This window comes from Numida meleagris, chromosome 19 (genome assembly GCF_002078875.1).
Source record: "Numida meleagris isolate 19003 breed g44 Domestic line chromosome 19, NumMel1.0, whole genome shotgun sequence".
NCBI lineage: Eukaryota > Metazoa > Chordata > Aves > Galliformes > Numididae > Numida > Numida meleagris.
In genome coordinates, this window is record NC_034427.1 from 7,272,325 (window position 1) to 7,287,229 (window position 14,905).

The window sequence follows — 14,905 nt, forward strand, 5'->3', positions numbered from 1 at the left end:
TTGTTTGGAGAGTTAATCATAGAGAGGCTGTGCAACGTGACCAGCGCTGAAACAGGTTTGTTTGCTGATGCTTAATCAGAGAACCCAAACTCTCCTGTAGAGTGGTGAGAGGTTTGTTTCTACTTAGCCTTTAATTGCAAAATGATCTCATTAGTGCCATAGTGAATCTCAGTACTATCCTATAGATGCACGGTGTAGCAGAAATGCTGAATCACGGCTTGAACCAGTGATTGAGCACCTGGTGGGAAGGGGTGAGCTCCCAGCCCAGGGGAGCTCAGGTGCATGTAATGCACCTGAGTGAGAAGAAGGGTTGGAGCCAGGATCTACCCCTTCCCAGACCTCATTAAAGGGTTGGCAGTAAGAGATCTCTGTGTACCTATGGCCTTCTGAAGGTAAGCAGTTTCCTTCCTTTGTTTTTGTGCCTATGGTTGTTGTATTTGAGCAAATCCTCACTTGTTACAGCCAAGGGCTTTACTGCTCTGCTGCCATGGCTGTGTTTTCTGTTGCCTTATACAAGGAATTTAAAGAAGAGCAGAAATGGTTGCCCCTGAGAAGTTAGCGTTTGCCAGGAAGTGTTGTGCTGTAGGTATTCTCAAGATTAACTGAATCAGGCTTCTCTTTATTTGCCTTTACATCCCAAACAGAGGCTATAGCTGCTCATCCCAGTGGCTTTTGGTCTACCTATGGTTAAGAACAGAAGAGGACTGTTGTAATGAAACTGCTATGACTGGGCTCTTAGTGGAAGATAGAAATGCCTATTGAAAGCAATAATGAAAGTCAACAGGACGCTTACTATGATATTTACTGCAGAGAGGGGTAATCCTCTGAGTTATCCTAGTTCAGGAGCTGCCTTTCCTTCTCCATGTTAAGGACTTTAGACCATGTATGTTTCCTTCTGGCTGGCCTCCAGCATCAGTCCCTGGCTCATTTTTTAAATGTCCTCCTAGTATATCGGGGAAGTAACAAGTCCTTTAATTGGTAAGCAAATCCCAGGTAAAGCAATTGCTGCCAAAATAGGTGCAGGAAACCCAGAGTTGAGGTTGCATCCCCAGGGTAAAGTTTTGAGCATGAAAATGTGGAAAGCGGTGAATAGCATCCCTAACGTGGGGTGCTAATGGATGCAGGTTCAGGTTCCTGTACTGGAGAAAATCCAGTGTGAACTCTCTGCCACTTGAAATCTGGATAATGTCTGCTTTGTGGTGAGCTTCTGGCTTGGATTTAGAAAACTGGGGATCAAATGACTCCCCCCAGCCTGATTCTCTATACCAAGAAGAGAATAGAAGGCAATATTCCATTTACTAACACTGGTTTCTAATCAGATAAAAATAAGTGACAGTGTAGGATGAATCCCTCTACTAACTGCCAGAACATGTCGATTTATCAAATTTTTCCACTGTTGCTCTTTTTTTGAGCTAGCCTCAGAGCTGACAGTGTGTGTTTTACAGTGCAGCAAGGTAGATTGATTGATCCTAAATAGAAAAGCCTTTGGGGTCTCTAGCTGATGTTTTAGCTTCAGAAACAAAATCCTGAATAAAGCATGTTAATGTAGAGAAAGGAGCCTGCTTTAATTGGACCAACTCCTGGCTTGCTGAAAATTAATGGCTGGCTGGCTGTTGCCACAGTGATTCATCTTTTCTATCATGTTCTACAGTCCTTCTCTCCAGGGGGTCTCTACTCCCCTCCAATTCCAATACCAAAAGTGAAATACGCATTTTTTTCCCCCTTTAAAAACATATATTTTAGTTGAATTGGCTTCAAGTAAATGAAAAATAGCACTGGTGGGAGTATGAAGGAGGCAGGCAGTGTCTGGGAATTGGAGTTTGTTTACTGTAGGGCTGGTTTTGTTTTGTTTGAATGGGATTTAGATCTTTTTTTAATGTACTCTCAACTCCTCATTGCTACTGGCTGACTGTACGGGTGACAGAATGACTTTCTAAGGATCCCAACTTCAATGTGCTGGAAGTTATTGTTCCTTTTCATTTTATCTGGCCACGGAAACAGAAGCCCTACGTAAGCAAGAACTGTTAAAAATGAATGTAAAACTGGAAATGGCATTGAAAGCATTTTGGTGGCTCTGGAAATGAAAAGATGAATTTTCTGTGTAGTTGTAGCAAACCCACGGATACATATATATTTTTCATAACTCTCTGTACATGAAGAGGCTTGCAGTTTTGCCCATAAAACCTATTGGAGGCAGTCCTGGTTGCAGCAAGCGCAACAACCTTGCAAATGAACGTGAGGCAGTTAGTGGTTTAATAGCCTGGGCCCAAATCCTGCATGGATAATTTGGTTGTGGAGGGGCTGGGATCTGGAATTTAAAGTGGGGAAATTCAAATATACTTCTAAATGTGAAAAACTTTTATGTACCGTTTCAAATCTGTCTTGCTGCTAGAGATGGATCCCGCTACTGCTCACTGGCCATTTCAGAAGTGTTGCCAGTTGACTAACGCGTGGAGTTACTTCTAACGAGTAAGCGATGGGTTGAGAGTGTCATGGATTTTGTATTATTGCATATTCCGTATAGGACAGTTCACTGTAACTGAAGATTACAAGATAAGAAAGGAAGATTTTGTTGAACATAATTACACTTGGTAAATAGTTATGGTAACTTATTATTCCGGTAATGCAAATATTAGCAGTCATAGCTCAGAGATCATAAGCAACCCTCTGGAAAATTGGTTGTGATGTTTGACATTGACCTTAGATATGGAAAATAGATAAAATTGCAACAGATTTCTTTTTATGTTACTTTCCAGCAATTAATAATAGAAAATGGTGAATCATGCTGAGTATTTTCAGCAGCTGATAGATGTTGGTCAGTTCGTTAATTCTGATAGCTCATTCATTGTGGTTTTTTTTATTCTCTGAACACTTACAAACAAGGAGCGGCTGAGGGAGCTGGGATTGTTCAGTCTGGAGAAGAGGAGCCTCGGGGAGACCTTACCACACTCTATAACTACCTGAAGGGAGGTTGTAGTGAGCTGGGGGTCAGCCTCTTCTGATGAGGGGGGATGGCCTCAAGTTGCACCAGGGGAGATTCAGGCTGAATGTTAGGAAATACTGCTTTTTCTGAAAGAGTGGTCAGGAGCTGGAATGGGCTGCCCGGGGAGGTAGTGGAGTCACTGACCCTGGAGGTGTTCAAGGAACATCTAGATGTCGTATTGAGGGACATGGTCTAGTGAGAACTATTGGTGATAAGTGGATGGACTGGATGGTCTTGTAGGTCTTTTCCAACCTTGGTGATTCTATGAAATAATCAATGCTTTATGAAGAGTGTGGGCATGCATGCTTTTATATACAGTCAGATCCCAACCAACACACATCCCTTTATTTCCAACAGTTTTCTGTATCAAAGCATTTTCTTAAACTGTATACTGTTAAATTTGATCACTGGGGATGTGTTTATTAGACTCTGAAGAAGCTGTTTGAATTGCAGCTTTTACCATTTTACCAGGAGAGTTTGGTTCTCCCACAGTACTATAAATATTAAATAAAGACACTAAGAGTTTATTAGTGTAATATTTTTTTATGGGGGGGGATGGTTGAAAATGTAACCCATAAAATTAGGAATGGCAGGTTGAAAATTATACATTGTTTTTATCAGGTTTTACAGCTATTGTGTTTTTGCATTATGCATTGTTTTTCTCGTACAGAAGGAGAAGAGCTCAGAGTATTTTATTAACTGAGTAGCAAATACAGTTGTGCATCGTATGAGAGTATAGGATTCACTGTAAGCAGGATTGAGATGGAAATAGCACTCAGGACTTACATGTTGTATCGCTTGTGAGTGGAGTGGCTCAAATTAGGTATAGTTTCTGCAGAACACTGAAACAGCAACATCTCCAAGTATTTTCTAGTGGTCGAAAAGCTTGCTGTACCTGTGTACGTTTGTCCTTTTAGTACAAGAGAGAGGATTCTCTTTCCTTCCTCTCAGCATTAGACTTCTGTAAATAAAATATTTATTCCTGGAATTCCACCAAAGCATTTCCATTTCTCCATAGGATTCTGTTTTATGATGCAATTTCAGCAATAGCTGTGCAGCACTTCTTATTTTTTAACCCAGTGCTAGTTTTGGAAATTTGCTTTCTGAAGTGCCTGTAAAAGTCCATTTTCCAATTTAAAATGTTTATCTATTTGCTTAATTATACATGTTGGATTGCATTCCCTCAATCATCCAGTTTGAATGAGAAACCAGGAGCCTGAATTTCAGGATTCAGTTCTCAGCTTTCCTTATGGGGTGATATGCACATATTTTTGGTTCACTGAGTGGTTTGCTGCCTGTTCTTAGACAACAGATTCCTGTCTGCTAAGGAAGTCATTTCATTGTTGTTCTTGTTGTGATGACACGTGGACAGATGCTGCCACCAACCTGCTAACGTGGCTGGGCGCTGGTGTTGGGAGCGTTGGGCCAGAAGTACCAGTGCAGGAAAAGATCACATGAAAGGGACGTCTTTGCACAGGCTCCAGGACTCTGCAGTTTGCCCTGACATCCAGAATTCCTGAAGGTGACAGTTAAGCCATCCTCCTATTAGTAACGTTAACAAGGGTGGACTTATGGTTCAGGTTTGTCACAGTCATGCTGGGTGTACAGAGACACAACCTGAGGAGGAGAGAAGATTCTGCAGTAAATAGTGGAATGCATTTGCTGCTTTGAAGTTTATCAGGAACGAAACAACTTTGCAGTGCTAATAATCAAAACCATGGTGGAAAAACAGAGTCCTGAAGGGACTCGTGTCCTGAGCTGTGGGATGATGGTGTGCCAGGGAGTATATCCTAGTAAATAAGTATTATCCCTCTTGCTCCTCTGGCCCTGAGCAGCTTGCCAGAGGGGGCACTTTTTAATGGACTAGGAGAAGCTAAGGGAGAATCCAGAAGGATAAGGCTTAAAGTCAGTTCTTTGGTTTATACCATTTATAGTCCTATTAAATTCAATGCATTTCTCAGGCATTTGGAGGGCAAGGAAGTTCAGTGTATTCATATGTCTTTCAAGATCCTCACTTGATCATTTGACTCTGTCCAGCTAGCTTAACAAGCTAAATAATAAAAGGGAACAATGCAAAACTTGCTGAATTTTTTTTTTACCCTGTGTCTTTTTTGAAGAAAGATCCCAGTTTTTTTCTCAGGTGCCCAGCAGTTTGCTGCAGACTCCTGCAGCTTTTTTTCCCATCGCTCGATACCTATTTCAGCATATATCAAATTGTTGTATTTCTTCCTTTCATAGAGAAGCAATTAAAAATGATGAGGGTAAAGGGTTAAACCTAAAAGCCTGCTAATGAGGGTGCCTTCTTGGTTTTCTTTTCATCAGGCATTTGATGCTGTTTTCAGCATAAGCTTTCGATAAGCATCGCTGAACATTTTTCCAGAGTATATTAAAAAAAGTTTTCTTTTTACCATCCTGTAAAAATGATAGATGTGTGGCTCTGCTGTTTATCTGAAATCCTAATTACTGATGCTCCCGCTTTTGAATGTTAAATTCATGCAGTGTTCTTTAGACTTCAAACTGGTCAAAGATGGATTTGTGTCCACAGAGAGATCTAAGTCTTGTAAACAGAGCCAATGTTTGTTTATTTATTAAATTATTTTAAAGTCAAGAGTTACATCAACTGCAAATCACATAGATTTACATCTTTCTAAAGGATTAGAAGAAAAACAAGAAAATTTTCTTCCAGTGGATGGAATCTTGGTTTCTGTTTCTGTGAGAGCAAAGAGGAGAGGGAAGGAAACAGGAGAGAAGAAAATATGGAAGAGATCTCCTTTCCTTGAGCAATAGCACTTGTTACAGAAGAACAATTTGATTTTTTTCCAATACATACATATGTATCTGGCAAAATATTACATATGTAGATATGCAAATATATGAATTTATATACACACATAGAAAAATATGTATATGAAATGATTCTCTGTAGTCATGAGCTTTCCAAAGAATCATTTCACAGGGAAGCAGGGAGGACGAGCACAGGATTACTAATGTCAGCCCTTGCAACCGTGTGGTGAAAATGTGAGCAGTTCATACATACTGCGTTGCAGATGTGCTTCTGTGCTGTGTACAAACGGTGCCTGGAGCAACAGCAGCAGCAATACCTAACAGCAGCTAAACACTGTGGTCCCCGGTATTTAGGCTCTGATGAGTTTCTGAATTGCCTCCCCTGTGAGGCTGAAATCATCTGCAAAGCCAGGCTCGCTTCTTTATTAGCACTGGTTGTAGGAGAATGTTTGCTTTGAGATCTGCTTGTGGGCATCGCTCACAGCTTCCTTGCCACAAGCTGAGGGGAAGCACAGGACTTAGCAGGGAGGACAGTTAGCAATTGTTGTGGTGTTCATTGTACTGCTTTCCATCAGACAAGGAGTGATTTTGTGTTCTGCATCGTGCCTTGGGAGCAGGGCACGGGCTTCACTGGTGGCACTGAGTTTTGAACATCACCTAGCAGTCTCAGAGGTTAATGAAGATCTCAGGTGAAATCAACTTGTTAATTCACATTCATGCCTTGTGACTTGTAGGCCCACTGCTGTAAGGCTGAGCCTGGGGTTGGGGTGACCGCTGGGCTGAGCCTCCAGAGCAGGAGCAAACCCTGAGCCCATGGGGTGGATGCTGGGCCTCAGTGTCTGCTGCTGGGGCACAGTGTTGCCTGCTGGTGTAGGCATGGCCATAGGTGCATGAGGCCTTAAAAAGACGCAGCGGTGGGCAGCCAGCTCCAGGGGTACCACCCAGGCAGGCCACAGCCTGCCTGCTGCTGCTCAGGCTGTTGTGCATTGTGCATCCTCTGTTTGTTACTAAGCGTGATGGAATTCAGGTGTCCTTGAAAGCTTTGTCTGCTTGCAGCTCCTGAGGACTCTTCAGCGGAGCCAGCTGTGTGATTCATTGCCATGTCCCTCTACCTGTGCTACCTGAGAGCGCAGTGTGGAGCGCAGACGTTGCTTGTTTAAAAAATTAGACATAATTTCTCTCAGGATTTTCTCTGTCTCTAGTCAAGTTTGTTTTAAACTAATGGAAGTAATTAGCAAGGCACAGAGGGACTTTGTCTAAGAGGTAGCCATATTTAGATAATGGAGCATAAAAGTCGACACAGTGACATATGACACAGAGCAGCATATTGGAGCAACGCGCTGTGTCTTAAGCAGATGTTTAAGTACTTTGAGTCCTGAAATCACTGCATACACATATAGGAAGAGAATTTTTTTCTCTCTGACTCTTACTGCACTGTAGGGCTTCCTTTTAGTCTCAATAAAATCAAAGAATGCTCTGAATTCTTATTAACATGCAGTCATTATCCCTCCTTTCTCTCTTCTTCAAATTTTTGTATATAATACATCAGAACTTCAGGAGGTATGGATGGAAGTGGCTTTTTGCACTGCTGTTATGTAGCAGAAGATTGCAATAATACACCAGCTGATGTGCCTTGTTTCTAACAATGCTGATGGCGCAGAGATGCAAATAAATAACATATTAGCAGCGAAGTACTCAATGTGTTCGCATCTACTTGTTATAGCTGTGAGCGCAAGGGAAGTTTGCAGAAGTTCCTGGGAGATGGGGGAATGCCACAGGGAGTGGGGACATCTCCCTGGTGGCACCAGCCACCCTCTGTATTCCTGAAGCCACCCCAGGTGTGCTGTGTCAGTTCTTGCAGGTGCCGGTCAACTGTGTTCAACCTCACTGGGTGCTTTCACGAACTGTTATTTTTCAGATGAGCCTAAAACTACATGAAGTCAATGTGTGTGTTTGTTGGCTAGGTCTTTCCTGTCAGTGAGCAAAGCCTGGCGTGGATCTGAGCACTGGCCTGGGATTGTTCCTGCAGTCAGATCAGTGATAGCAGGAATTATCCCCAGTGCACCATTTAGAACACCTTGTTTTGGGAGATAAGAAGTTTTGTCCTTCTGTTTTGTGCTGGCTGACCCCAATCCTGAGCGCTGACTTACTTTCTTATTTACTGAGCCTGATGGAAACTTCACCATCATAAGACAGAAATCCCCCACTCCTGACTGTTGAGTATCAGCAGCTTGCTGTGACACACAGTGACTAAAAGCAGGGATGCCAAGAGCTTCAATCTGTGGTCAAAGTAGCAATTAAGTAATATCCTGTCCCTTAGAAAAATGGTGGCCAACGTTTCATTCAAACTGTGAGTGATGCAGGAGATGCCGCTTCCTATTACTCTGAAAAGCATTTGTTATGGTTCTGGAGATAGAAAGCAGAGATAACTGGTCAAACGTCTGGAGTAAAGCATTTCAGATGAGATAGGCATGGAGGTTATTTATTGCAGACTGAGCTACAGTGAAAGGTAAAGACAGCAAACCCCTGCTTCCCAAAGCAAAATGGAGGGACTTTGTTTTCACTGGCCTGATTTAAAGAGAATCTAGTGCTGTACGTTGTAACAGTGAAATTGCTTAAAAGCATTACCCACACTTCTTTTATATTCTGGTAACTTTATCTGTCTTCTTTTTTGTGAATCAATGTCTGACAGTTACTCTTTGTGCTTAATAATTTACTGCAGCATGAGCTAACCGTTCTCACCGCACACACATAGAAACGTACTGATGATGTGATTCCACTCAATGCGCAGCCTGGGAAGCCTCTGTAAATGTATGGATATGGCATGGGTGCAGCATCCTGATGAGGGAGGAGTGCACTTTGGTGAAGGAGGAGAAAGGGAGTTCCGTGGTCAGGAAACCTTCACTGAGATGGTTGATGTCAAACTGGCCCCAGGAGCTCCTCTGGCCTGGACCGCCTCTGTACTCCTTCTCCCACTGCAGCCACCTTACTAGACTGTCCTGTGCAAGGTGTCTGCTGAAGCTCCGACACACCTGGGCCAGCAGACTTTGCTTTTTTCAGAGCTGCCAAGGAGCACTGTGAAGCACTCAGAAGCCACAGCATTCAAGAGCCCAAGTAATGGTCCTAGCTAGAAAGCTCTGTATCCATTCACACTTACTTGAGATATTTTTACGGGTACAATATGCTTTCTTTCACCACATGTGTGTTCCACCCTGTGGATTACTTGAATGGCAGAAAGCGTTTTGTTTCCTTTGTGATTAGCTGCAGGTTCAATTTCTATCAGATTTGTCAATTTTGTCATCTAATGGTTTGGGTTGCTTTTTTTTTCCAGCCTAATATATGTGACATGCTTCATAATGCCAATAAAAACAGTTTTCAAACAAGACTGTAAATGAATTTGACTGAAAAATGCCAAAAATAAAAATACCAGCCACTGGGGAGCTTGGATCTGATGGTGCAAGCTTTTAAATAGCAGGTTGTAATTTGTGAAGCAAAGGTTTACAGTTCCTCTTTGCTATAACTTGAGAGGTTATCCAGCATGGGATTGCAGCTCTGGTTGTGGGGACCCACTTCTAGCAGCAGATGCGCTCCCCAAAATGGTTTAAATTTTCCTTCTTTGTTTAATTTTTTTGTTTCTTTATTTCTGATAATGGAATTGTTATGGGCTTTTAAATTTCAGTTAAGAATGTGCAAATAGGCTATCTGGTAAGTAGGTTATTGAAGGGTTAGGGAAATGGAGAACATTTCGTGCAAAAAAATACCCACAGTGTGGGTAATAGACTCCAGTCGAATTTAAAAGATAACGGCGACAAGGGAGAAATCCACTTGTAGAAATGGGGAACAGCTGTGTTTGAGATCTAATGAAACTGTATCAAATACTTTAAAAATGGCTTACAACTTCTCCAGGGAATGGAGATTAAGCACAAGAGCACTCCTGAAAGGTCGAAGAAACAGTTAAATCATTTCCTTGATGGTTATTAGAGATACAGAAGACATCAGTGAAAATTAAATGTCTGAAACTTGTATTTGATTGCTTTCCTTATCACGCCAATCTCACACTTTTCTTCTATCTCTTGCTCTCTGTTCTAGTAAAATTTAATAACTGTGCCGGTAACAAGGGAGTTCGGTATGAAACCAACAGCCTGGACTTCAAGGTGAGAGCAGATGGGACCATGTATGCTGTCCACCAGGTGCAAATGGCCTCGAAGCAGTTGATCCTGATGGTGACCGCCTGGGATCCGCAGACCCTGGGCAGGTGGGAGGCGATCGTCAGGCTTCTGGTGGGAGAGAAGTTGCAGCACAATGGGCACAAGGTAGGATGTTTTCAGAGCTCGTATTTCATTCTTCCTTTGACTCTGTTCCCAAACCTTTAAAAGTCGTAGGATGGAACATAGGATTGAGTGTGTTACCTGGTCTGTGCTTCCAGGGGATTTGTCTAGTTGGAAACCACCATAAGCAGTAGCAAACTTCTTGCAAATGGTTTACTGATGCTTGCTTTCTTTGTTAGTCTCACACATGTAGCTCAAAAGCAGGAATCTTTCCCTGCCCAGCAATGCAAAAAATACTGCTTCAGTTAAATGCAGCCATGGGCTGTGCAGCGCTGATGAAATCAGGGACTGTTCACACGTACACAAAAATTCCTCTGTCTGCTCTTTGTGTAGCTGTCTCTGGCCCACCCTTTCTGTATCATCTTCAGCAGATGCAGTTCTTCCTTGTCAGTGTAAGTCTGGACTGATTGTGTGCGACACTGATTAAGTGTGGTTATACTCTCTACATTTAAAAAAAAAAAAAAGAAAAATCTTCATTGGCTGGGTGGTTATATTTAAGCACCTTGCTAGATTTGAGGTTATGTTTAGGATAAAATTGGCAGGAAATTGGCTGAGGACCTGATTTATTGCTGAGTCTTGAAGACCTTGTAGAGCAAGGATGAAGGTGGGTGTCAGCTGGGAATGGACAGGCAGGGCCAATTGGCCGTGGCTGCAGATTGGATTAATGCACTGCGGTGGCTGTCACAGCAAGCCTGGCCTCTCCTCTCTTTCTGCAGAGCTTGGGCGCAGAGGGCAGAGGAGGAGGGGGAAGAAGGAGAGCAGCTTTCTGTGCCTTGGTGTAAGAATGCTGCAGCATCTGGGAAGACTTGGATCACGTGTGAGACGTGATGGAGAAGACTTGGGGAGTCTTAAATCTAGTAGTCACCCAGTGGGCTGACCCCTGAGGTTTTGCATGGCTTAGAGTCATATAAATACATTTCTGCTGCTCTTCAGTAAGATTCTGGCTTGTGCGAGATATAATTAAGCCCTGTATGTTATGTCAGCTGTATTTGCCATTTTCTAACCAAAGAAATACTGCTTCCTTCTAAAAGTAATTAAATATTGAAGGAACGAAGTAAGGTGTCTTATATACAGCTTTCAATTCCTGCTTGGTGTAGCAGGAAGAAAACTAAGTACACACTGGTGCTTTAGTAAAATATTTGATTGGAAATTCATCTGATGTTAATGTAAGCTGAACTCTGGTTCAAAATAAAGAGAGTTAAGCTTTTTAAAATTCATATCCCTCCTTTCTAAAAGCCTTATTAGTGTACAGTTTGAGGCTGGGAAAATAAAAAAACGCGACTAATGACAAGGTCACAAGGAGTTCTATTGTGAGTCCCTACAGTAGGCATCTGAGTCCTATTTTATTTAAATGGTTGTGCTTTTTGCAAGCAAAATAATCCTTTGTTTACTAAAGAAATAAATATAGTTGAGTTCATTTCAAAAATAATAGTGTTTATGTTTAAAAAAAAACCAACAATATTCAGTGCAATGTGTTTCAGGCCATGACCCTAATGTACTATGTTTCATGGCTTTTACTGGAAACAGATTTCACATTTGTTTTTGTAAGGTACAATATGACTCAAGCAAAACTACATGATTGTTTTAAAGACTTCTCTGACTCTTGTGGTATATTCAGAGTATGGAGATGGAAAGTATAAGAGGGAAGGGAGGAGGTGACGTGAGAGATGGAGCCCCTCTTGCCTTCTTGAATCATCACTGAAAGGACAAATCTGAACTTAGTTCACAATTACCTGAGAATTAAAGCTTCATGAGAACATTACTATCCTGTCTGGAATGGCTGTTATCAGACATTTGGCAGAAGTTAGTACAGAATAAATGTTATAGGAGAAGTTGACGTAGGGGGCAAACCTATAGCCTGCCTGCAGAATGGAGGCAATGGTCTGCTTCCTGGGGATGCAGAGGATATGACCCTCAAAAACATCTTCCTTTGTGTTTGTGGTCATTTATTATCGCAGTATATGGGAATGGAAACTCACGCTCCAGATTTGGAGAGCTTTGCTGATGGCCAGCACGTCCTCAGGGTGGGTGGCGAATTGGTTCGGGATGGCTGCTGTCAGGGTAGGCATCCCCTTGTGTGCTTTCATTGCAAAACCTGTGCTTTTGGTGTCTCCACTTGTGCCTCAGACCCCACAGCTGGGCGGTGTCTCTCGGTGTAAGCTGACGTTTTGGTGGCGAGTGGTCCAACACAATAACAGCTTTCCCTCCTTTAACGTTAGCCTTATAAATGTGCTAATTGCATTAGATAACTGAATAACCTGGGAAAATTTCCAAATTTTCACTTGCAACTGCTGTAATAAAAAAAATTAATGACTACAGTAAAGTTTAATGCTAGGAGGATGAAGTGATGGCAAAGAAGGTAAATATTTAAAGACACGTATTTTATGATACTTGAAGCATACGTTTTCTCCTCCTCCCCAGAAAACATTCAGGTAAACTTATTTCTGGTTAACAGAAGTGGTGTTAGTAACTCTAGGAACTTTTTTTGTTCAGTCTTGCAGGAAACACGATAGCAATTCAATTAGAAAATGCAAATGAGGTCACATATTTCCCACAAGGAGTGACGGATTACCCCAGAGGAAACCGAGTGATATTCTAGCATAACAATAAATACTTAAGATAAAGTTTCTTACAGTGTTCTTGTCTAGCTGTCTGTTGTTGCAATTTAAAGTATCAATCAGACCTGTGGGTATAATTTGGAATAGAGAAGAGAAAGAAATAAAAGAAAAAAATGTTGTGTATGAAACAATATTAAGTCACTGTGGCTTGTGTCAGCATTTATGAAAGATAAACTTGAGTGGGATAACGCTCCAGAAGAAAACAAAGTAAAGCCAGACTTGACTTATCTGGAATTAGCAGTGCGATGTCCTCTTTCCTAAGAGTGCAGGCTATTATGTATAACAATTGGGTATTGATTTAACCACAAGTCCAAAGATGATGTTTGCAAACAGTGACATTGCCAAGACCTGTCTTGAGAGTGCCCTCTGCTTCTTGTTTGCAGAAACTCAAGTCTTCCTAAGTGCACAAATGCGTACATAGTGCTTTGTGCTTCACTTTCTGTTCTATCCCCACATCCATACAGTCCAAGCTCTACTCATCACTCCTGGCTAATCAGCATCCTCTGCTCCCAGGACTGATTTGTCCTGTCTCAAGTTCTGGCCCACTCTTTCTGGTCTTTATTTTTCAGTCCTTACTTGCATCTAACTTGTGTGGTTGGTTTTCTGGCGAATTTTTCTTCATTAGTTTTCCTGTTTCTCTCTTAATCTCACTCCGTGATTTTAAAATCAGGATCATAAAAACACAGGAGAAGAGCTTGGAGATGCAGGATATATTCAGTATGTGTAGGATGCTGGTCGTCTTTTTCTGCCAGTGACTTAACTTAGAAACAAATATTGTCATACTTGAATCGTGTTTGTGTAAACCTAAATTTCTCATTGTTCTAGCTTCTCAAATTTTGACCATGGAAGCATGTAAATTTTTGTAATGTTAAATCACTAGAAATTGTGCAATTAAAGTCTTGCAAATATATGGGCATGCAGCTAGTGTTTAAAACACTGAGAAATACTGTCAAAAAAACAATGCTTGCTTAAGCCCAGGTTATGTTTTATTGTCTCATCTTATTTGAGGCTTTTTTCATTACTCAGGTAGGAATCCACAGCCATACAATATGAATGTGATTCTTACAGCCAGTTTTTTTTTTTATTTAAAGCCTTTAAATAATCATCTCTGGCATTTTACCTAGCTGAGATTTTAAATTCCAATACAGCCTTTTATTGCTGATCACAAATACAAAGGTCTCCAGGCAAGGAAAGGCTTATTCAGCACCGATCATGTTTATGACCTCAGTTATTGCAGTAGCCAGGATGCCCTGTGCAGGGCTGGAAGCGATGAAGACTTATCCTTCCCCTGATGGAAGAAAATGACCGCTTAAGCAGGAGTTGTGCTTCCATTGCTCCTGTTTACCCTGACTCTTTGAAGTGGGTGTGCATGGAGGAGATGAGGGGTAAAAAAAAAAATCTGCCTCAGTTGTTTCTCTTCCCTCCTTCCCCTGTGCTGGGATGCGATATGATGCATGGCACTGAGGTGATGGAGTTTGCCTTCAAGCTGTGTTATCCCCACAGAGGGGCTGAAGAAAAAGGATTGTATTTGTCACCCTACCTTTTTTGTGGCCTTATGTAGATGTGATTTCAGAACCAGCTCATTATGCTGTCCAGCAGGTGCCCTGGGGCTGCCCTGTTCGAGCACTTCTGTGGGTAAATTAATATCATATAACTGTTACCAGTGAGACCGATCACGTAATTGTGGAAGTCTAATGAAGACACGTCAGGTGAACTTGTCTGACTTCACGCTTAAGTGAATTTGAACATCTAGCATTTAATCATTGCGTGAGCTGGAAGTGCTGTTTGTGACAACATATGAACTTTCCTGACCTGATTTTCAGGTGCACTCAATCACGTTGTCTTGCACCGAAACCAAGATGAGATATGACATACAGGTGCTCATTGCCTTGGAAAATCAGCCCACTACATGAAGTTTCCAAGCACTGCACTCACTGCATTTAGTTCTTAAATAGTCAGCATCTTACCAAGGGTCAGGCTCAAAGCCATGCTAGAAAGATCACCCTGAAGTGAAATTCGCTCCAGATCTGCCTTCCTTCAAACAAAAAAGTCGCAAGGATTGAACTACCTACACAGAAATAAGTCTATCCTGATAAAACAAAGCCCTTGGACTGCTGCGCACTGCCTGCCTGTGATGTCGGCCGTGCCCTCATGAGATCAAAGCTCCTGACCTTTGGTTTCACGTTCTTTGT

General features: G+C 41.9%; 1 protein-coding gene across 4 annotated transcripts in view; it reads left to right on the top strand.

Moving 5' to 3' along the window:
- The window catches only part of CDH4 (cadherin 4), a 415,068-nt gene that overhangs the window by 244,129 nt on the left and 156,034 nt on the right, over nt 1-14,905 (top strand). For 3 of the 4 annotated variants that reach the window (XM_021416332.1, XM_021416335.1, XM_021416333.1), the window contains one exon: nt 9,857-10,080. In XM_021416332.1, the coding sequence (XP_021272007.1) occupies nt 9,857-10,080 (224 nt within the window). Of the gene's footprint in view, nt 1-243; nt 393-9,856; nt 10,081-14,905 lie in introns of those variants that run through there. The other variant, XM_021416334.1, reaches the window with a different exon arrangement.